The sequence below is a fragment of the Stegostoma tigrinum genome, chromosome 28, assembly GCF_030684315.1.
Source record: "Stegostoma tigrinum isolate sSteTig4 chromosome 28, sSteTig4.hap1, whole genome shotgun sequence".
NCBI lineage: Eukaryota > Metazoa > Chordata > Chondrichthyes > Orectolobiformes > Stegostomatidae > Stegostoma > Stegostoma tigrinum.
Genome location: NC_081381.1, coordinates 39,725,108 through 39,748,293, shown reverse-complemented (window position 1 = coordinate 39,748,293; position 23,186 = coordinate 39,725,108). Strand labels below are relative to the sequence as shown.

The 23,186-nt window shown below is 41.8% G+C and overlaps 1 protein-coding gene and 1 long non-coding RNA gene across 2 annotated transcripts in view; one reads left to right on the top strand and one right to left on the bottom strand.

Annotated features, from left to right (window-relative positions):
* The window catches only part of LOC125466603 (uncharacterized), a 94,675-nt gene extending 87,590 nt beyond the window's left edge, over nucleotides 1–7,085 (bottom strand). Inside the window, exon 1 of the long non-coding RNA XR_009447400.1 lies at nucleotides 7,017–7,085. This is a non-coding gene — a long non-coding RNA (uncharacterized LOC125466603). The remainder of the gene's footprint in view (nucleotides 1–7,016) is intronic.
* A 306-nt stretch (nucleotides 7,086–7,391) lies between these two features.
* tardbpa (TAR DNA binding protein a) lies at nucleotides 7,392–20,002 on the top strand. Its single transcript, XM_048561320.2, has 5 exons — nucleotides 7,392–7,799; nucleotides 11,016–11,179; nucleotides 12,045–12,185; nucleotides 14,409–14,579; nucleotides 15,436–20,002. The coding sequence occupies exons 1-5, from the start codon at nucleotides 7,562–7,564 to the stop codon at nucleotides 15,964–15,966; spliced, it is 1,245 nt and encodes a 414-aa protein (XP_048417277.1). The 5' UTR covers nucleotides 7,392–7,561; the 3' UTR covers nucleotides 15,967–20,002.
* Nucleotides 20,003–23,186: the final 3,184 nt, after the last annotated feature.

Sequence of the window (23,186 nt, the reverse complement as noted above, 5' to 3'; positions counted from 1 at the left end):
AACTTGTTGAGAAAGATCCAGACAAAATGGGGGCCAACAGAAAAATAAACAAACTGTGATAAGGTGGGACAGCAATGTGTGCAGATGTGATAACAATGTGACAAAGTGGGTCATAATGAGCAAAGCTACAGAAACAAAAGGCGTTTATGAGTTGGAGAGGATGTGTGAAAACTGACAGGGGAACAGCAGAAAGTGAGGCTAAAGTGGAAAATCAGGCTCCAGTAAAACAAGGTGGAAGCTCAGGGTCTCGGTTATAGAAATAACACAGTTTAACCAGGTATTTGGTATTTCAATGTGGTCACACTTCGAGGGAAGAGAGGTTGTTGACTTGTTCCCCAAGCTGGCTTGTTTACATTCAGAAGTTTTTTCACCATGCTAGATAACAAACATCATCTCGGTGAGCAAGTCAACAATCTCACCCACACCCCAAGCTACAAATCTTTGCTAAAACTTTAGTCTCGAGCTGAGAATTTCAAAGTGAGCAATTTCAAACTACAAAGTGCTGAAGATGGAGTAAGAACAGAAAATACCAGATAAACTCAATAGATTTAGCAACATTTTGTGTCCATTATGACTCTTCTTTAGACCTTCAGTCATTCGTTTCTCTCGCCACACTTGATACCGGAACTACCGAGTTTCTCCTACACTTTATGCTTAATTCAGGTCTCCAGCATCTGTGGTATTTTGCTTTTATTACCGGTGGAGCATGTTTCCACCAGAAGTAAACATTGCCTTCACTATTAACAGAGTTTCCATTTCCTCTTGAAATAAATCCACATTGTCTTCTCTACCACAAAGAGCACATTCTTTTATCTTTGCAACATTGCCCCGCACTGCCCTTGTTGTTTCTGCTGCTGGAACTCCTGTCTATGCCTGTTATCTTCGGACTCAACTAGTCTAATGCTGTTCTGGCCAACCTACAACATCATCCCTCTTAAGCTTAAATTTTTTTGAATTTTAAAATCATTCTGCTGCCTGTGTCTTAACTTCTGTAAAACCATTTCACCCGTCGCCCAGAGATAACGGGAACTGCAGATGCTGGAGAATCCAAGATAACAAAGTGTGGGGCTGGATGAATACAGCAGGCCAAGCAGCATCTTAGGAGCACAAAAGCTGACGTTTCAGGCCTAGACCCTTGATTAGAAAAGGAGGATAGGGAGAGGGTTCTGAAATAAATAGGGAGAGAGGGGGAGGCAGATCGTAGATAGATAGAGCAGAAGATAGGTGGAGAGGAGAGTATAGGTGGGGAAGTAGGGAGGGGTGAGTTAGTCCAGGGAGGACGGACAGGCTCAGGATGGACATATTGTCTAAAGAATACGAGGAGGAGTTGAAATGGTTCATGACTGGGAGGTGCAGTTGTTTATTGCGAAGCGTAGACGTTCTGCAAAGCGGTCCCCAAGCCTCCGCTTGGTTTCCCCAATGTAGAGGAAGCCACAAGGGGTACAGCAGATGCAGTATACCACGTTGGCAGATGTGCAGGTGAACATTTACTTGATGTGGAAAGTCATCTTGGGGCCTGGGATGGGGGTGAGGGAGGTAGTGTGGGGGCAAGTGTAGCACTTCCTGCGGTTGCAGGGAAAAGTGCCGTTTGGGGTTGGAGGGGAGTGTGGAGTGTGGAGTGGATAAGGGAGTCCCGGAGAGAGTGGTCCCTCCCGAAAGCAGACAAGGGTGCAAATGGAAAAATGTCTTTGGTGGTGGGATCGGATTGTGGATGGCGGAAGTGTTGGAGGATGATGCGTTGTATCTGGAGGTTGGTGGGGTGGTATGTGAGGACAAGGGGGATTCTCTTTTGGTGGTTATTGCAGGGACGGGGTGTGAGGGATGAGTTGCAGGAAATGCGGGAGAGAAGTTGCGGTCCTTGAAGAACGAGGACATCTGGGATGTACAGGAGTGGAATGCCTCATCCTGGGATGCGGTGGAGGCGAAGGAATTGGGAATAGGGGATGGAATTTTTGCAGGAAGGTGGGTGGGAGGAGGTGTATTCTCGGTAGCTACCCTTGAGGGTGAGGACAAGTTTGGCTAGGCGGATGAGGGTGTCGGTGGAGGGGGACTGGTCAGGTCTGCACGACAGGAGGAAGCGAGGGCCTTGAGGCCATCTGCATGAGGAATGCAGGTGTATAGGGACTGGACGTCCATGGTGACAATGAGGTGTTAGGGACCGGGGAATTGGAAGTTCTGGAGGAGTTGGAGGGCATGGGTGGTGTCACGGACGTAGGTAGGGAGTTCCTGGACCAAGGGACAGAAAATGGAGTCCAGACAGGTGGAGGTGAGTTTTGTGTGGCAGGAGCAGGTGGAGACATTGGGTTGACCAGGGCAAGCGGGTTTGTGGGTTTTGGGAAGGAGATAAAAGCGGGCGGTGCGGGGTTGGGGAATAATGAGGTTGGAGGCTGTGGGTGGGAGGTCACCTGAGGTGATGAAGTTGTGGATGGTTTGGTGCTCGGGGGTGGGTTCATGATCAAGGGGACGATAGGAGGAGGTGTCAGAGAGTTGGCATCTGGCCTCAGCAATGTAGAGGTCAGTGCTCCATACTACAACTGCGCCTCCCTTATCTGCGGGTTTGATGATGTGGTTGGGGATCCATCCCCTATTCCTAATTCTTTTGCCTCCGTCACATCTGCTCCCAGGATGAAACATTCCACTCTCATACATCCCAGATGTCCTCGTTCTTCAAGGACTGCAACTTCCCCCCCGCAGTGGTCGAGAACACCCTCGATTGTATCTCCGTAATTCCCCCAACTCATCCCTCACACCCCGTCCCCGCAATAACCGCCAAAAATGAATCCCCTTTGTCCTCACATTCCATCCCACCAACCTCCGGATACAACGCATCATCCTCCGACACTTCTGCCATCTACAATCCAACCCCACCACCAAAGATATTTTTCCATCCCCACCCTTGTCTGCCTTCTGGAGAGACCACTCTCTCTGGGACTCCCCTCCAACCCCAACCAGCACCTTCCCCTGCAACCGCAGGAAATGCTACACTTGCTCCCACACCTCCTCCCTCACCCACATCCTAGGCCCCAAGATGACCTTCAATATCAAGCAAGTGTTCACCTGCACATCTGCCAATGCGGTATACTGCATCCGCTGTACCCGTTCTGGCTTCCTCTACATTGGGGAAACCAAGCGGAGGCTTGGGGACCGCTTTGCAGAGCACCTACGCTCGGTTCGCAATAAACAACTGCACCTTCCAGTCGTGAACCATTTCAACTCCCCCGTCCCTTCCTTCGACAACATGTCCATCCTGGGCCTCCTTCAGTGCCACAATGATGCCACCTGAAGGTTGCAGGAACGGCAACTCATATTCCGCTTGGGAACCCTGCAGCCCAATGGTAGCAATGTGGATTTCAGTAGCTTCAAAATCTCCGCTCCCACCACTGCATCCCAAAACCAGCCCAGCTCGTCCCTGCCTGCCTAACCTGTTCTTCCTCTCACCTAGCCCCTCCTCCCACCTCAAGCCGCACCTCCATTTCCTACCTACTAACCTCATCCCACCCCCTTGACCTGTCCGTCCTCCCTGGACTAACTTATCCCCTTCCTCCCTCCCCACCTATACTCTCCTCTGCACCTATCTTCTCTTCTATCCATCTTCGATCCACCTCCCCTTCTCTCCCCATTTATTTAAGAATCCAGTCCCCACCTCCCTTTTCTGATGAATGTCAGCTTTTGTGCTCCTAAGATACTGCTTGGCCTGCTGTGTTTATCCAGCTCCACGCTTTATTATGACACATCACCCATCTAGTTTGCTACCTATCCCATGTGGCTCACAGTCGTGACACCTTTATTATAAAATTCTGAATTGAATTAGCTTTTTGTCACATGTATGAGTACAGTGAAAAGTTTACAAGTCACCACTTAAAAAGCGCCATCTTAGGTAGAAGATATGATACCTTGATTTTAAAATTCTCATTTTTATTTTCAAATTTTTCCACTGCCTCACTATCTCTATTGCTTCAAGATTGTCCAGACCTACACACTTTCAGATATCTACATCTCTCAATTCTCGTCTCGTAAATATTCTTATTTTGAATTGCTCCACAATTGGTAGCGGTGCCTTCATCTGCCTTAGTTGTTGATCCTTTTCTCGTCTTAGCGGGTTTAAGTATTCAGACCCAAGAATCTTAGAAATAATGAGACCGGACTTAGTTAACCAACCAAAAGGAAGTGGTGAGGGGAGGTACTGTTGAAAAGAATCCAACTTGCTAATGAACTCAGATGCATGAAGTTAAAAAGTACTTACATCCACAACTGATTCAACCATGTGAGAGGTAGTCTTCAGAGGCCAAATGAGTCATCTCTCTCTCTCTCACAATTACAGTAATCAATTTCAAAAGTCACTGTCCTATATACAGTATAAACCTGCACATGCTGAATTGGGGATGGATTCTCATTTTCAGGTCCTCATCAGGACTTGGTTTAGATTACAAATTAGGCAGTTGTTCAGAGTATTTAGCTGTTAGCTAATTATTAGTCATGTTTATCAGGTCAGAGACATCGAAGGACATGCTCACACATCTGTCTTTCCAGACTTCCAAGGCCGATTTCAAAAACATTTTAATCACCCTCTTTTCTCTTAGGTCTGATAAGGCTATCTAACTTAATCTGGGAACAAGGCTGTTCTCATAGTTTAGCAATCTTGAGAAAAACAAGAAACAGAGAGAAAATGCTGGAGAGACTCAGCAGATCTGGCAGCATCTGTGAAAAGAGATTAACAGACTTAATGTTTCAGGTTTGATATGACCGTTAGAATCTTAGTCTTACAGTATAGAAACAGATCATTTGGTCCAACTCATGCATGCTGACCAGACGTCCCAATCTGATCTACTATCATTTGGCAGCATTTGACTCATATCCCTCTAAACTCCAAATAAAAATGAAAAGAACTGCAGATGCTGTAAATCAGGAACAAAAACAAAGTTGCTTGTTAAGTGGTCTAGGCCCAAAACCTCAGCTTTTGTGCTCTGAAGATGCTGCTTGGCCTGCTGTGTTCATCCAGCTCCACACTTTGTTATGTTGCTGGGAAAGCTCTGCAGGTCTGGCAGCAGTTGTGAAGAAAATCAGAGTCAATGTTTCAGATCCTATGGCCCTTCCTCAGAACTGGACCAGACCCCCGCAGTGGTCGAGAACGCTCTCGACCGTGTCTCCCGCATTTCCCGCACCTCATCCCTCACACCCCGCCCTCGCAAAAACTGCCAAAACAGAATCCCCCTCGTCCTCACATGCCACCCCACCAACCTCCAGATACGACGAATCATCCTCCAACACTTCCGCCATTTACAATCCAACCCCACCACTAAAGACATATTTCCAACCCCACCCTGGTCTGCCTTCCGGAGAGACCACTCTCTCCGCGACTCCCTTGTCTGCTCCACACTCCCCTCCAACCCCACCACACTCTCCTCTCCACCTATCTTCTCCTCTATCCATCTTCGATCCACCTCCCCCTCTCTCCCTATTTACACCTCATCCTACACATGCGACTGTTAAAAAGTTAGCCCTCAGATCCTCTTTAAATCTTTACCCTCTCACCTTAAACCTATATCGTCTAGTTTTGAAACCTCCCACCCTTTGAAAAAGAGCTTGGCTATTCACCTTTTCCATGCCCCTCATGATTTTATTAATCTCTAAGGTCTCTGATGCTCCAGGGGAAAACGCCCCAGTCTATTCAGCCTCTCCCTATAGCTCAAACCCTCCAGTCCCAACAACATCCTTCTAAATCTTTCTGAACCCTCTCAAGTTTAACAATCTCCTTCCTATAGAACAGCAACCAGAATTGTACACAACATTCTAAAAGTGGGCACCAATGTCCTGTCGAGCTACGACATGACATTTTACCTTCAAACACAACGCACTGACTAACGAAGGCAAGTAAGCCGAATGCCTTTTTCACCACCGTTTCTACCTGTGACTGCACTTTCAGGAACTTCAGTCATATTGGGCTTGAAATATTAACTTTTTTTCCTCTCCAGAGATGCTGCCAGATCTGCTGAGTTTCTCCAGCATTTTCTGTGCTTGTATCAGATTTCTAGCATCTACAGGAGTATTTTGATTTTATTTGAGAAAATCAAGCTCTCTCTCCCTGCCACTCTATGTCCCGAAGCTCGATCGACCAGATCGGTCAAGTTTAAAAAATCTATATATACCATCATGGCTGGATAGCCAACGCAGGTCTGAACGTCAACTACAGTTTATTCTACAGGATCCATATCCAACAAGGTTCTATGCCCCCAAATCCCCTTCCGAAGGCTCTACCTTTGTTTCTTTAAAACACTCCATACAACATCCCTCTGATCAAGTATGCAGCGTCCTAACATCTCTTAAAACAAAGGACAGAAACTGCTGTAAATACTCTGAACGGGTAGCAACTGGGAGCAAAGAAATAGATCAGGCCTTTCAGGTCAGAACTAGTTCAGCAGCAATTAGTTTTTATTTCAGACTTCCAGCATCCAATGTATTGCTTTGGTCGTAATGTGTCCTTCTGTGGTTCAATGCCAAATATTGTCCACTATGCCATAAGAGGTCCGTCTCGAGGAAGGGAGAGACAATTGGTTTGATAGCTTGAGGGGTACCACCCTTGAGCAGGTCCCAAGTCTACCTCAGTCAGGAACAGACGCTTGGTGTTACTAAAGCAAATGCTAGCCGTGCAGACAGACCTAACCAGCGCCCTTGTAGGACATTAAGGTTGCCATATAAATGCAAGCTGCTAGTGTACATTTACCTCAGCTGCAAAAATATCTGTAAGGCACAATTCACTATTGTTGTCACCAAAACAATGAAGTGATTGAGTCACTTTCAACTGTTAGCTATGCTCACAGGGAATATTTCAGAGCTGTCTGCCCTAAGAAAGAGTGTTTTCTTTATAGTCTTGCCCTGACATTAAGGTTAGGCCGAGCTTTTCCAGCAATTTTTGTTTTTATTAAAATTAGCAACTGTGCTGAATTGCATTGGAATAATAACCATTAAACATTGACAAAACGATAAATTCTTCATAGAACAAGGATTATAACATTTACATTTTCACCCATTTAGGTGCCAAACTCCCTTTGTGTAACCAGACACCTTACCAAGCAAGGAGGGCGCTTCCATCCTAATACAGGGGAGATTAATAAAACAGATATAACAGCCAGCACGAACAAACACGACAAACATTTTGCCTTCAATCAATAAAAATGAGTATAATGTATCTCATAATAATGAATTAGAATAATGCATACATCAAGCACGCAGGAGGATTTTTAATTAACAATATGCACACTGACCCCCCCCAGTAACAAATGAAAGACGCCCACCGTGAGCCTCATGTCATGTGGTGGGCTGACGTTCAACGCGCCAGACGGTGACGTTTCGCACAGACTTTGATGACGGAGCGTACGAACGCCCAGGCAGAGCGCGTGTAGTGGGGTTGGAGGAGCCATTTTGTGCGCGCTTTTCATCGAGTGAGGAGGCAGCTTGTCGCTGTCCCGTCAATCCGCCGCCGCGCTTCACTGTTCATCAGGGCTCGTCCCTTCTCTTTGTTTCTCTCTTTGTCTTGTTCCCACCCCAGCTTTTCACCCTGGCGATGGCAGAGTATATCCGTGTGGCGGAGGAGGAGTCGGAAGAACCGATGGAGATCCCGAGCGAGGACGACGGCACGGTGCTGCTGTCCACGGTGACGGCGCAGTTCCCGGGCGCCTGCGGCCTGCGATACCGTAATCCCGACAACCAGTGCATGCGAGGCGTGCGCCTGGTGGAAGGCATCCTGCACGCCCCGGACAATGGCTGGGGCAACCTGGTCTATGTGGTTAACTACCCGAAAGGTGCGGCCCCCGTGGTGGGGGGAGGGGATGGGGAGCGAGGGTCGGTTCGCGCTGAATGGCGGCGACGGTTTACTCCCTTTCCCCAGGGATTTGGAGGCGGGGGGCGCGGTGTGCTTGGCGACGGAGAGGAACGGCAATCTTTTTATTCAAAATGCATGGTTTTTTTTTATTTAGCGACACCGTCCCGAGAGCCTCGCTTCACCGCTCGTCTGCCGGTGCCCAGCCGCCATTTGCTGAACACGCCGTCGCCTTGTGCTTTCAGCTTGCACAAGCAAATTAGTCTGATTGGCTTCGATCAAGCGTTAAAGTCGTTCCGCTAATTTCCCCCCCGCCCCGGGCTGCAGCCTCTGAGTTCTCCTTCTCAAAAATCGGGAGTGAAAGCTTATTTACTATTCCTAACTCTCTTTTTTTGCTTCCCTTATAAGCTGCTGGCTTTGTGCTTCAACTACGCGACCGCCATTTATGCTCCGCTTCCATCCCAACCAGTACGCCCAACGTTGCCGTAGTCCGTATTGGTTCGGATATATGAGTAGCAGTCCATAAAGATTTACTGGATAGAAGTCTACAAAACCAGAGCATTTCTATGCAGTAGCCACTGCTGATATCGGGGTTGATATTTGCAGTTCTGATGTTTTAACTTGTCTTTTGTAATCGTTTTAACTGTTGATTTCCTTTTTGGGGGAGGGGGGGTGGTAACCCGTGCTGAAGATCTTAAAAGCTCAAGTTTTATTGCTGTGCCCAGGCACAGGCTGAATGTCAGAAGGATTTCATTGTCACCCTTTTTCAGCAGTCAGACAGCTTCCTCTGATAAAACACAATACAGTTGCTGGAGATTTGCAAAGAAACAAAAATTGTCAGAGATTTGTCAGGTCTGGCAGCAATTCTCAAAAGGTCGCAGGGCTAAAAATGTCAATTCTGTTACACTTGCCTCATGTTGCCAGACCTGAGTTGCTCCATGAACTCTTTTTGTTTGAGTAGATTATTATGCTGCTTGAGGCCAATATGAGCCAAACTCATTGCTATGGGTCTGGAGTGATGAGGATCAGAGATTAGGAATGCTGCACATCCTTACCTGAAAGGTGACAATTAGCCAGATGGTTTTTCTAGAATCCAGTAATTTTGTGGTCATTATTAGTTTTACATAGTAAATTTGGTTACTTAACAAAACTAAAATTCCCCAGACATGTAATTCTAACTCTCTAAAGTAATGGACCTCCTGAATTTATATTAAACACTCATCCCTTGTTTCAAGTAATAAACTGCAGCAGTGCCAATGTTCTAAGTTATTGAAATGTTTCTGTTACCTAATGGACTGTTGTTGAACAGAGACCTTATGCTTCATAGTTCTTGAAAGTGGAGCCCCAGGTAGATAGGATAGTGAAGAAGGCATTTGGAATGCTTGCCTTTATTGGTCAGTGCATTGAATGTAGGATTTGGGGGTGGGGTGGGGGTTAGGCTCATGTTGCAACTTTGAGACATGGGTTAGACTACTTTTGGAATACTATGTGTGTTTGTAGTCTCCCTAATCTAGGATGTTGTGAAATTTGAAAGGGTTCAGAAAAGATTTACAAGGACGTTGTTAGGATGGGAAGGTTTGAGCTATAGGGAGAGACTGAATAGACTGAGGCTATTTTCCCTGAAACATTCTAGGCTGAGCGCTGACCTTTACAGAGTTTATAAAATGATGAGCGTGTGAATAGATAAGGTCTATTTTGGCGATTCCAAAACTAAAGGGTATAGGTTTATGGTGAGGTGGGGAAAAATTTAAAAAGGGCCTAAGGGGCAACAGGACCTCACAGCACCAGGGACCCAGGCTCGGTTCCAGCCTTGGACGACTGTCTCTATAGAGTTTGCACGTTTTTTTCTGGGTGCTCCAGTTTCCTCCCACAGCCCAAAGATGTACAAGTTGGGTGGATTGACCATGCTCACTTGCAAATGGTGTTCAGGGATAGGTCTGGATCGGATGTTCTGAAGGTCGGTGTGGACTTGTTGGGCCAAAGAGCCTGTTTCCACACTAGGCATTCCATGATCTAAAACATAGGAACAGTAGGCAGTTCAGACCATTGAGCCTGCTCTGCCATTCAATGACATTGAGTGATCCTCAACTCTGCTTTCCTGCCTTTTCCCAATAGAATTTATGTTCTGAAGGTTTATTTTTCCCTTAAGTATACTTGATTGCCCTGCCTCAATAGCCCTTCAAGGAAAAAAAAATTACAGAAATTCACTGCCTTCATAAGAAATTTGTCCTTGTCTCTGCCTTAGATATGTGAACTCTGACTTTGAGATGATGTCCTCTGGTCCTAAACTGACCCACAAGGGGCAACAACCTTTCTGTACTACCCTGTCAATGCACTGCGAATTCTTGTACATTTTAATAAAGTCAGCTCTGCTCTGAATTGCAGTGAATATGGACACTATCTACTCAGCTTCTCATAAGATTTGGCTGTTAGCAGGTGATTGCCAACAAGTATCATCGTCCACCTGGGAAATTCTGTGTCACTGGGCATGAGATATGTGGGTCTTTGCATGGTTGGTGCCAACTAAATGAACCTTATATAGCCTGCCTTCAGTGCCATTATATCTTTCCTTAAAGTGTCCAAAACCGTTCACAGTATTCCAGCAGTGGTCTGACTGTTCAATAGCTTTTGCAAAATCATCCAACTTTTATACTAATTTCCCATTGCAATAAAGGCCAACATTCCGTTTTATTTTCTCTGTTGCTCTCAAACTTTGCTTTTTGTGATTTGTGGGCAAGGACTCCAGATCTCTTGCATTTTGCAGTGTTTCTCTATAATACTCGACAGCTCTATATTTCCCAACTAAAATGTGTGCCCTCTGTTTCCTGCATTAACTTGGAAGATTTTGCCTCCTAGCTTAACCTGCCTATAACCCTCTGCAGATTGTCATCCTCACCGCTTGCCTTCCAACCTGTCTTTATCTGTAAACTTGGCTGTACCACATTCAACTTTCTCTCCAAGTTATTAGTATATATTGTAAACAGTTGTGGTCCAGCAATGATCCCTGAGACACTAGTTTCATGGGTTTCCACACTGAAATGCCCACCTTCTCTCAACCCTCTAATAGCCTGGGCTGTTTTTATTGAGGAGCTAAAACATGTATTACCATATCAACCATAATGAAGCAGTTGAATCAGACAGGTTTGCTTGTAATGCTGAAACGCAGGGAAATATGAACCCTTGTTTTCTTTGTATCTAGATAACAAAAGGAAAATGGATGAAATTGATGCTGCTTCAGCTGTGAAAGTGAAGAGAGCAGTCCAGAAAACATCAGATCTCATTGTTCTTGGACTTCCCTGGAAGACAACTGAACAGGACTTGAAGGATTATTTCAGTACTTTTGGAGAAGTGATTATGGTGCAGGTCAGGTTACAGTTGTTCTATAAATAGATATGGTAATCACCAGATGGAGTCCTTGAATTCCTGTCTAGAACTTGTATTTTAATTTGGGCTACTGAAACTGCCATTGCAGTTAAGAGCTATAATAAATGAATTTAACCTTCTATTTCAGTTACACACTTAAATTCATGAGATGGTTAAAGTGCAGTCTTTATGTAAATGAACAAGGATGTCAACAATGTGAAAACATTTTTTTGGTTTTGTATTCAAGTGTTTTGAGGTTTATACAAATTCTTTCGCATGTTTGTGACCAATGTCCGTTCACTTTCAAGTTTTTCTTGCCCATCATAAAGGATCAAAATATTCAAATTCCAGATCAATGTCTGTTCTTTGTAGCATTTTGAAATTGTATTGCAGTATATTTGACTTCAGGCCAATAATGAATTAATGGGTATGCTGCTTATGAAGCAATTGGCGTATAGACACCACCACGAAGGCCCTACTTTCTCAACTGAGCCTGAGGTGTGGTAACCCTTGGATCAAACCAATTACTAGTTGTGTGTGTCTCTATTGAGAGCAGTATTTCTGTCCTCTGGGATAATGTTGACTTTACATTTACCTTTTTCAGTTTCATTGTGTGCCTTTGGTAAAATAATTATGGGAAACAAGTGTTTCCTGACAAACAACCTATATAGTAGTGGGTTCTACATCCCAATGATGAGCAGTTAAAATCTTGTGGGTTTTTTTGCTAATGGGCTATCTTAGTCCTCTCTTCCAATAAAGACAGACTGATCCAGAGTGGAGAATGAAGTTTCTGTGTGTATAGTGTTTTTCCAGATGATATTTGGCTGTTTTATTTATGTTTGCAACTGATTCTCTTTGTCCACAGGTAAAGAGGGACACTAAGACAGGGAACTCTAAAGGCTTTGGGTTTGTCAGATTCACAGAATATGAAACACAAGTGAAAGTGATGTCACAACGGCACATGATTGATGGACGCTGGTGTGACTGTAAACTGCCTAATTCCAAGGTATGACCTTTTTTCACTAAAATAACTGAAATGCAGCTTTCATAAGAGTAGGCTTAAAAAGAGAAGAAAACAAATAAGAGTTAAGTGTTCAGTATCTAAGCGACTGTAAAGTGCACAACCTGCATTTGGTGGGTTCCTAGAGACACGTGGCACACCCTTCAAGTTTGACTCTGCAGGATGCAGCCGAACCAACATATTCGTAATCTGGTCGGTCTTTATCCCAAAGAAAGGCGAAGTGTTTACTGGATTCAAAACTGTTGTTAAGTATAGCCTTCCTGCTTTCTGGTTATGGTCATGCTTTCGCTGGTGTTGTCCCTTTTCTGCCTGAGTGCCCCAAGACATTTTACAAGTCTGTTGGCAGACACTTGGACGCAGTGCCACGTAAATCTCCAGTTATCTATCCTAATTTTCTGTCAGACACAGATTTTAAGGAGCATAGTAAAGAGTGGAAAGAGTTAGGGGCCAAGCCTGGCTGCCATGATGGAGCAAATGAAAATTGTGGTATGCCAGAGAAAAGAATAGAGATCTCCAAAGCATAATGGGGGCTGGAGGAGTCAGAATGTGGACTAACTGGGAGTTCTGGAGGGTTTGAAAATAAAGGCGATAACTTCAAAGTTGTGTTGCCAGACAGTGTCAGACTGAGTGAATTTGACTTCGTATAACTAAGAATGAGGGAAGTTTTATGGAAGGTGGGAAAGTAGGTAACTGGTGAGGCAAGCATTTGAAATAATTGCATCTAGAGGTGGCAGGTATGAAAGATTTTCAGCAATTGAGCAGTCTTAAGGAGGTTGAAACGGATGTGAGACTTAAAGCTTGATAAAATCCAGACCACGGTTCTGAACAGTGTGGTTCAGCCTATAAGGGGCTGCAATGTTGTATTGAAAAGCTAACTAGAAATGGGCTAGTCAGCAATTTCTACATGCTTTTGCCCCTCCAACTCCCAATTATTCAAATTGGGGCTTTTCAGTATTTCATTTTACTTTTGGTAAGGAGTTCATTCAATAATCTTTTTTTCTTCTAATTAAATAGAAAACAGGATTTAGATACAGGAGGCCCTTCAAGCATGGTTGTCCAATTCTGTATGATCATGACTGATCTGATTGGCTATAATTCCACTGCACTGACTCCAGTAACTGTAGATTTTTCACCGACAATGAAGAATTTATTCTTTAAAGGCACAGTCTGCTTTTAAACATGTTCAATGATCTGTCCCTGGAGAAGCATTCCACAGACTTTGTAGGCCCCGTGAGAAGAAAGTCCTAATCTCTCTCTCAAGTGGAACCATCCCTAATTTTTGCACTGTTCCTTTATTACTAAACATTCTCAAAAAGAGAAATACTCCTTCAACACTCGTGACGTCAACTTGCCTCAGGATCTTGTATGTTTCAGTTAGATTGCCTGTCATTTTTCAAATCTTGTACACTGGCAGTGAACCTTTCTTTAAGATAATTTATGCCTAGGCTGAGGGGGTTACCAACATTTTATGAACTTAAGTCAGCCAAAAACTGTACACATATTATAAATATGGTATCCCCAGTGTCCTACACAATTATAATAACATATCCCTGTTTAGGAATTCTGTTCCCTTTGCAATGTGTATTTGACATTCAATTCGCTTTCCCGATCTCTGCCAAGATGTTGAAACTGTTTCATGTCTCTAAACCCTCTCGACTGCAAGGTTTTTCAGTGTCCCTTGAAATGGTATGTAAATTTTCTATCCTTGAGTGTCTCATTCATTCTGTGAGAGCAGCACTTACCAATTTTTAACCCACTTGTGTGATAAATCCACAGCCGTTTACGGACTTATGTCATCTTCCCAGCTTGCTTTATTACCTGTCTTAAGGTTGACCATTTGAACAATCATACACCCTTCATCCATGTAATTGTTTGAAAAATGTAAGTTGTTGATACCCCTGCTCTGAACTTCTCAAAGCTTGAAACGTTTGGTACCAACTGTACTTTCCCTTGTTTGTGCACCACCACCCCACCCCCATTGAATAATGTTACGATGACTGATAACTAGGGTAATCTGAACTATACAGAATTATTCCTGTCTCCCTTCATGTTACCAGCAGTAGAATGGCCTGCTGACTAGTTGGCTGTGGAACATGCTGATCTAAGAAAACGTCTTGGTGAGGAGGGTGGAGGGTTGTTGTAGAAATCACCAAGAAGAAAACAGCCTTTGGAATTTTTAATTATTTGTGATGGTTTTTCTTTTTGTAGCAAAATGCAGATGAGCCTTTGAGAAGCAGAAAGGTGTTTGTGGGTCGCTGCACTGAGGACATGAGTGCTGATGAGCTTCGTCAGTTCTTTTCCCAGTTTGGTGATGTGACTGATGTGTTTATCCCAAAACCATTCCGTGCTTTTGCTTTTGTCACATTTGCTGATGACCAGGTATGTTCTTTTAAAAAGTAAATATTAAGGTTTATTTCTTTACCATGTTCTTTACTTTTAAAAACTTAAATTATCAATTGTCTTGCTGATGAGCAGCTTATTAATGTTTTTGAGAAGAGGCAGGAAATTTTAAAAATCAAATTCACTTATGCAGCTATCTGGCGATCAAAGGCTGTGACCATGTTATGACCATTGAGCAGAATCGAATGTGAAAACACGAAATTTAAAATTTCTTGAAATTCTGAAGAAGGATCTAGGTCTGAAACGTCAGCCTTCCCGCTTCTCTGCTGCTTGGCCTGCTATGTTCATCCAGCTTCACACTGTTTTATCTCAGATTCTCCAGCATCAGCAGTTCCTACTATCTCCATGAAAGATGACTTGTGTTCACTCATTGCTTTCCAACAGTTCAGCCATTTTGGAAATTTTTGTCAGTTGGTAGATAATCTTGATCTTACAAGCTATCTTGACAAACATTGCATTAACATTAAAGTCTGTCACGAGAATTTCAATAAATAACATGGAATGAAATTTTGAAGATTTTCTCTAGGATTAACTGATTTGGGGACGTGCCTAGTTAATGAGCAAATTTTTGAGCTGTGAACAATAATGGCAGTTATGGTAATGGGACATATTAGCTTTATTTCACTTTATTCCACTCTATACCTTCTTCTGATGTGATGACTAACCATACATTGTAGTAACTTGCCTTTTACTCCAACTTGTGTAAGTTGAAACTGATTGCTTGACGTCAGTACATGAGGACTTCAGCATGCCAGAGTGAATGTTCTTTTTGGGTTATTGCTTACTAATTTGCACATTGATTTGCACATTGATTTTGGTTTTTTTCCCCCCACAGGTTGCCCAATCTCTCTGTGGTGAAGATCTGATCATTAAGGGGGTCAGCGTGCACATTTCCAATGCAGAGCCTAAGCATTTGAATGCTAGACAGCAGCTAGATAGAGGACGATACAGTATCAACACAGGAGGCTTTGGCAATCAGGGTGGGTTTGGTAATAGCCGAGGTGGTGGGGGAGGATTAGGTGGCAGTCCAAACAGTAATATGAGTGGAGGTGGAATGAATTTTGGAGCTTTTAGCATCAACCCAGCAATGATGGCTGCTGCCCAAGCAGCTTTGCAAAGCAGTTGGGGAATGATGGGAATGCTTGCCAGTCAGCAGAACCAATCTGGTGCAGGAGGGGCAAACCCACAGCCAAATCAGGGAAACGTACCGAGGGAACAGAACCAGCCATTTGGAACCAACAATAATTCATACAGCTCAAATTCTGGTGCGTTAGGATGGGGATCAGCATCCAACTCGGGTGGTCCTGGATTTGGCTCTGGTTTTGGATCTAGCATGGAGTCCAAATCATCAGGGTGGGGAATGTAAAATGAGTTCTAGTGTCTAGCAAATGAGCAGACAGGAGTTTAGAATTCTAATAATGGTAAGTAAAATAGTTTTTCCATGGCATTTTTTTCTTGCTGCATAATTGAAAATTTTTTAAAATGTGGTTGTGTTTTGTGATGTCGTTCAAGACACTGACAGTAAGGTGAACTTTGAAAGCGACGACTGTGTTGAGGAATGGAACTTGCACTTGGTGCTCTCCCTGGCTCGTTGTAGTATGCAAATCTTGTTTTGAGTTTAAGTCTTTAATATGTTTTATAATCTGTGCACATTGTTACTCCTCCGCATGTTCTGGGATTCTTAGTAAAGTAAGGCACATTGCATCTAACAATGTAGGGTAACTTCAGATTTTTCATCACTGCATTATGATGCAATGGCTTCAGTTATAAATTGCCAACATGTTCTTAAGTCAGATGCAACTTAAACTCAAATGCATGAGAATATTTCTGCTTTAACTTCATATAGTAAACGCTGCATTCTTTAAAAGTTGCGTTTTCACCAAGTAAACTAGATTTTCTCCTTACTGTGCAAGCTAGGTTTCTGCAAGACCATATCTTGTTTTCTAACCATGTTTTGTTGTATTTTGAAATACTGCACAGTGATCGGAGAAAATATTTAGTTTTTCAAATAATTGTAATAAGACCTGATAATATGTAGACTGACTAACTTTATTGGTACCTTTTTTATAAGTTCCATCCTGTTGATGACTGGTTCATTCAGATGCTGCACTGAGTATAATTATTCTAAAATTGATCAGCTTAATATTGCTCTTTATCATTACTTCTGAATGCTGCCAAGACTAGTGTTCGGTCTCTGGCACTTTCTGCCCCCCCCCCCCCCCCCCCCTCCCGTTCTGGCCTGAAGTAATTTAAAACCACATTTATCTACGTAGTACAGTGAAGCAGGGAGGTTGACGTTAAGACATTCCATGAAATATTGTTAGGAACTAGACTTGTATGACCCTTTTCAGAATTTTGCAACTGTTTGTGCTTTTTTTTAAATTATGGAGCTAATTTTGTTTTTCATCATTCCATCTTTGGAATGGAAACCATGCTATCTAAGACACATTTCTGGCACAGTAAAACGTCTAAGGGAATTTGCCTGTTTGGTTAGAATAGCAAGTTTTGACCCTTGAAGCTTACAAGTAGTTGAACCTTTGAGAGTCCTGGTTTACCTTCCAGTTTGGAAGACTTGGTTATTACCTTCTTATTTCACTTGACTGTATTGTTTTTATTCTGTACTTCACAATGATGAAAGTACCATTTCTAGGATTTTTTTATTCCTGATATGATTAGAAGGAGCATTCCATTTAGAGTAAAATATTACTCTGCTTGGCTGTAAATCTCTTGATCTGTCTTACATATTTAGTATCATAACACTTAATAGCTAGCTTAAATAGATAATAAAAAGAATTCTTTGCCTGGTAACGTGAATGGTTATGGCCAAATATCTTTATTTTATCATCCCTAATGTGATCACTTAAATGCAATCAATAAATCTCAATCTATCAAATACCAACAAGCTCTATTTGCAATATGAAAGCAGTATGAAAAACCTGAAAATACCCTAGTTGAAGATACCTTTAGCTATTCTGTGGTGCTTGTTTAGTGAGCTTCTAGCATTTCAGTCTACATTGCCCTTTACCCATAAATGCTGTTAGATTACACATGAATTCCTAGCAATATATCCGCGTGCACTTGGTTAGGCTGTTTCATCCACGTTCTATCCATCTTAAAATTAATGAACTACTCCCATATTATAATCCAACAAGTGCTTGAAAACACATGCTTTCAGAGCCTCAGCCCTCTCAGATGTTGGAGAGGTAAATCAGACACAGAACTTGTAAGTAAAAGATTAAAGGCTCACATCGTTGAGGATGTACAAAACAAATGTAAGATGCTGTTAAATCTTAAGTTAGATGATTTTAATTGATCTCCAGTCAATGGCCCTAAGAGAACTACAAGTTTTCAGTGTAAAGAAGAGGTGGCATTTTTGGTCCAACAATGTATGTAAGGTTTGTTTAGAATCTGTGTTTTATTTTGGAGTTAGTCTGGTTATATTTCAAAAATAGGAATTTATAAAAGACCATATTGACTGCATAAACTGTGCTTTTTGAACAAAATAAACCTATCTGCAAATATAGATTCATCGTTTGCTCGAGTGAGAGAGGGGGGAGTGAGCGTGTGCGTGTGTTGTGGAGGGGAGAGTTTCTCACTTCTGAATCTATGGGGTGAATTTATATTTGCTTGTTCAGGAAGCTCACTATATACAGTCAATGTGGCATTTTATAAATTGCTCTAGAGATAAAACCAGTGACTCCAAACTGAAATAAAACTGATTCTGATTTTGGCTTCACATCTAACGTGCGTTGACTGACCTAAAATGTCACCTTTTTTACACTGATAAAATGTTTAGTGCTCTCAGGACTAGACTTGAAAAGAATTCAGAGATTTACATATACATTAAAGTCAGCTAACCGATTAAAGAGTTAACAGCAACTTGCATTTGTTTAGTACATCCTCATCAATATTGTGAACCTTTTGATCTACCCACTGACACCTGAAGAAGGACTGAGGCTCTTGAAAGCTCGTCCGTTTGAAATCACCTGTTGGACTATAACGTGATGTCGTATGATTTATGACATTTTGTCCACCCCAGTCCAACACCAGCACCTCTCTCAATACTCCCACAGTGTCAGCTATGGAAAGATGTATGACAGTGATGACAGCCATGACAGGTAAATACAGCCTGGTAATGAATTGAAAGCCGTACTGTGGTGCAGAAACTTTTGCATAAATAGTTTCAAAATCTTTAAGATGGTTAGAACATATTTAATGGTGTATTGTGTCGATTTTTCAAAAAATTGAAATATCTTTTTAAGGAAGTGGCCTGGATCATCAAGCATGAACACCTGCATACTGTATAGAAAATGCTTTCTGTAAACCATCTCTCTGCATTGCTTCAAGCTACATGGAGTTGCAGGTTCTATTCAAAGGGACCACGGTGGGTGTTCCATTTTTGTCCTCTACTCTTTTCAAGGATTCGTTTATCAGCGCTGTGAAGCGAGATGATGTGCACAGAGCTGTGGTGACTTGATTTGAAGCCTGGTGTGGGATTGATGCATATGGTGTTGCCAACGAATGAGAGAGCTAGTATGAGCGAGGAAGGAGAGAGCGCGTGCAGAGACCTGGTGGTGCATATTGAATTTTTAAACATGGCAAGATGTGGCTCTCAATCCCTTTGGCATGGTGAGAGAATGCAGAGGAGAAGTGGGATACAGTACGAATGGTTTTTCTTGCGTTCACAAAGGACTGTCCGTGACTGGAGGGGGGTGGGGGGGAGACTGTAGTGTGGTGATATCTGCTTGTAACTTGAGTAATTGGAAACTGTGTTGGATGTGTTCAGTGAAATGAATATCTCTAGGGGTTGAAACCCAGGAACATTTGGGCTCCACAAATTATAAAAATTGTGTTAAATTTTCTTACTTGGTTTTAAGTTGCTTAAAGATAAGAACAAAATATTTGAAAAGTCTGATTTCATAAAAGTTATTCTAAATCCTACTTCTGTGACTTTTTTTAGAAAAAGAACATCGTGTCCATAAGGAATTGGTAACTTGTATAAATTGCAGGCTGATTTATAAAATTGGACCGACTGAGTTTAGTTTCAACCCCTGAATATTTTTTTGTATCATCCTTACCCCTTCCCTTCCTGTTATTTGTGTGTGCCGAATGGTTGGTGATGTATTTTTGTATTACTGATATGTAAGTGTGGATAAGTGATATGATGTGGAGTTATGAAGGAACAATATTCTGTGGAGTGTATCGTGGCAATGCTGCCTGCCAGAGATGACTTGGGTGAGCTCCGTGTCCATCTCGAATAAGAGTGTACGATTGTCTGTTTTCTGTGAGTTTATTACGAATGCGGGGCTTAATAAATGATTGCTTGAGTTTAGTGTGTTTTGAAGCCCTTTTTTTAATATCTGAATGTAGGGAATTCTTAATAAAATCTTGACTTGACTAAACATTCTTGTCTCTGCATCCTGACATGAAATGGAAAAAACTTCGAAATAGATTTTGGTCAAAATGTGTATATACAAAATATGCCAAAGCTAGAAATCTGTGTTATTAACTTCATTGCATACAGATTTTCCAAGTCTGATGTTGGATTTGCATCTGGAACTATAAATAGTCAGTCAAATACTGATGGTAATCTATTTCAGAAATCTTAATCAGTAAATTCTGTTTCTAGGTACTGTTAAGGGTATTATGTAAAGGTTCCTAATAGCCTGTTTCCTCCTGAAAACTAAATGAAGCAGTCCAGTTTCTCCCTATCTGGTTTACTTTTCCATGCTCAGGTGCAATTTCCATGGTGCTGACAGCCCTTGGATATCTCGCCCACGTGGGTGACCTGTTCTCACCTGTCTGGGCTATATCGCTGTAGGCTGAAGAGTTGGGCTAAAGACATTCTATGCATCACAGCTTGGGCTAATTTTGGTGTTTCTGCCACTGCTTTAATACTGAAGAGTCTGCATTCCTGGATTAACTTGTTTCCAGGCTAAGAATTGACCATGGATCTGTTTGTCAGCTTTAAGCACAACATATTTGTTCACAAATTGGACCAGACGTAACTCTTTGATAGCATCACCATTAACTTTAACTTAAGTTCCATGAATTACCAGCGCAACAAATCAATTACCTAGGACTAGTGATAAACTAACAAGTGCTGGTTTCTGTTAATAGAATGACCTGGAGAAATACAGAGCAGATCATGTTAGATGAATTTAGTTGAAGCTGGAACCTAAAGATGACCTTTCAAGAAGAATGAGTTTGTGATTTATTAATAACAGGAAAGTGCTAACTGATATTAGACAAGAGGAAGTAGTCAAATTTATTGCTGATTGACTTAACATTGAAGGCGTGACAACTTTCCACTATTTGTCAATAATCTTCTTGTGATCATTTGCGTCTAGTTATGGAAGACTAATGGTACGTGTGCAGGTTAGCAAAATGCTGGAAGAAAAGCAATTGAAGAAAAATCACTAAAAGAAGTATCATCTCTAAATTGAAATGTAGGCATTTGTGCATCGCAGTTATGCACATGTGTATGTTTCTGATATTTTGACAATGGCAATTAAGTTAGTGTTCCTTTAAAATTTAAGTGCCAACACTAACTGTATAAAGGATGCAATTACCCATGTAAACTTTATAGTATTTGGAAGCTTTCTCCTGACCATTTAATTACAGGAATCTATTCATTGTCCAAATAAATTGACATTCCAAAACCAAAGAAATCTAATTCATAGGATGAGGTGTCTGTCTGTTTTGCTTCCAACCTGGCACTAATTAAAGAACAGTGGTGTCCTGGCCAAACCGTCCTTCATTTTACACCGTTGAAATCAACTAGTGTCTTAACTGTTCCTTTTATGGGACCTTGCCATGCACAGTCATTGCATTCTACGGCTTTGTATTGAAAGAATGAACTTGCTGTGACGTTTGGCACATCAAAGAATGAAATAAACTTGTATGTAAGTAATTTTGTTACAAGGTATTCTACATAGTGGAGAATGTTGAAAGTTGTCTCCTTGTCCACCGTTGTGCATGTTTTGGTGATAGTGTTCTAAGCATATATAATTATAGGTGTGAAGCTTCTCAATTTTAAGAATTGCCATTCATAAAATAATTCAATTATAACAATGTCTCCTATCACAGTGCTCAAAATAACTTGTGTGAATACTGAGATGTAATGTGTCTCTGGCATTTTAAAACCCAGTGAGGCCATTTAAAATACCACTGAAGAAACTAGGAGTAGCCTGTAAGACGACTTATTTTCATTATTGTTGAAATGCAAGAGGAAACTTTGGGGTATTTTCAGCCCAAAGAATATTATCACATTTGTATGTTCTTGTCAAAGCTTGCCTGACCACAATCCTCAAACCCGCCCCTTAGTAAAATGCTGTTTTCAACAAACCATACTGATTCTGGCACAAGCTGCTTTTTTCTTCACCTATGTTACAAGTAACAGTTGTAGGAAGGACACTCGTGGTTTATTTTTCCTGTCATGCATTAGGCAGTGTAATTCCTAGTACACGTACAAATGTTTTAAGGAACCTCTTTGACAGCTTTTGCAACAAAACATTCTGCCCTAAAAGCTTTATGCTGTTATTGCTTTAATAAAATAGGAAATAATACAGCCTCCCCACGATATCCTTCATGGATAACTGCATTTTCTGAAATGATTTCAACTGTAAACAAACACTTGCCACAATTGCTGCACCATTTGTAATGGACATCTACAATATGCAGCATAAAGAAAGGACTCCATTAATGCAAAGAAGTGCTCTGCCAGCAAAAACTACATATTAGAAATTATATGGGAAATTCTTATGTAAACTTACCCACAGATGCTTTGTTCCTTTCACTTCACTACAAAAGAATGTAAAAATAAATGTTTTTCATGGTTCTGTTTATTTACCTTCTTTTTGAAACTGATAATTTGCTATCTGCTATAATGTTTCCTCCAGGACGAAGAGGATAGTGGGCTTACATGACTTTTCATCGACTGCTGTCTTTGCAGCTTTGTGATTGTCCAGTTGTGGGCTCTCCCTGACCTGGCCCCAGTGAGATTTGAAAATCTAAAAGAAGTGCTCTCTTCAGTCAATGGCCAACGACCTGCAAAACTTGCAAATTGTGTATTTAGTTTCTAGTAGTGCTTCAAGTAACTTCCCCTGAAGTCAAAGCAGTACATTTGGACAACATTCTCCAAAAATATGAAGTAGTCTTTTGATAATTGGGCAGAACAATTTCACCAATAGATAACTCACTGTAAAATTTGGTATTTTAGTTCAGTATGTCAGAAATGCTGTTTAATCAAACGGCTGTTTAGAATGGATAATGTCACCGGAGACTTCGTGAGCAATTTTGTCTGAAGACCCAACATGTGGGCCAAACCTGGCTGTGGTTATTTGAGGTAAGGTTCTTTGGGCTTATCCTACCTGCTTGGTATAAGAGAAATATTCAATCACATTTGCAGTCTGAATATTTGCATGTGTTGTGCATGTTTAAACTTGATAAGTTAGTTCTGTGACTTTGTACTTCAGAAACCTAAAATTCTGGTAATTGTTCACATGATGTTGCCTCATGTTGATTTAATCATTTTGTTAAACTTTAGGTTTTCTGAGAAGAATGTTCTTTCTAATTTTTGCAGGA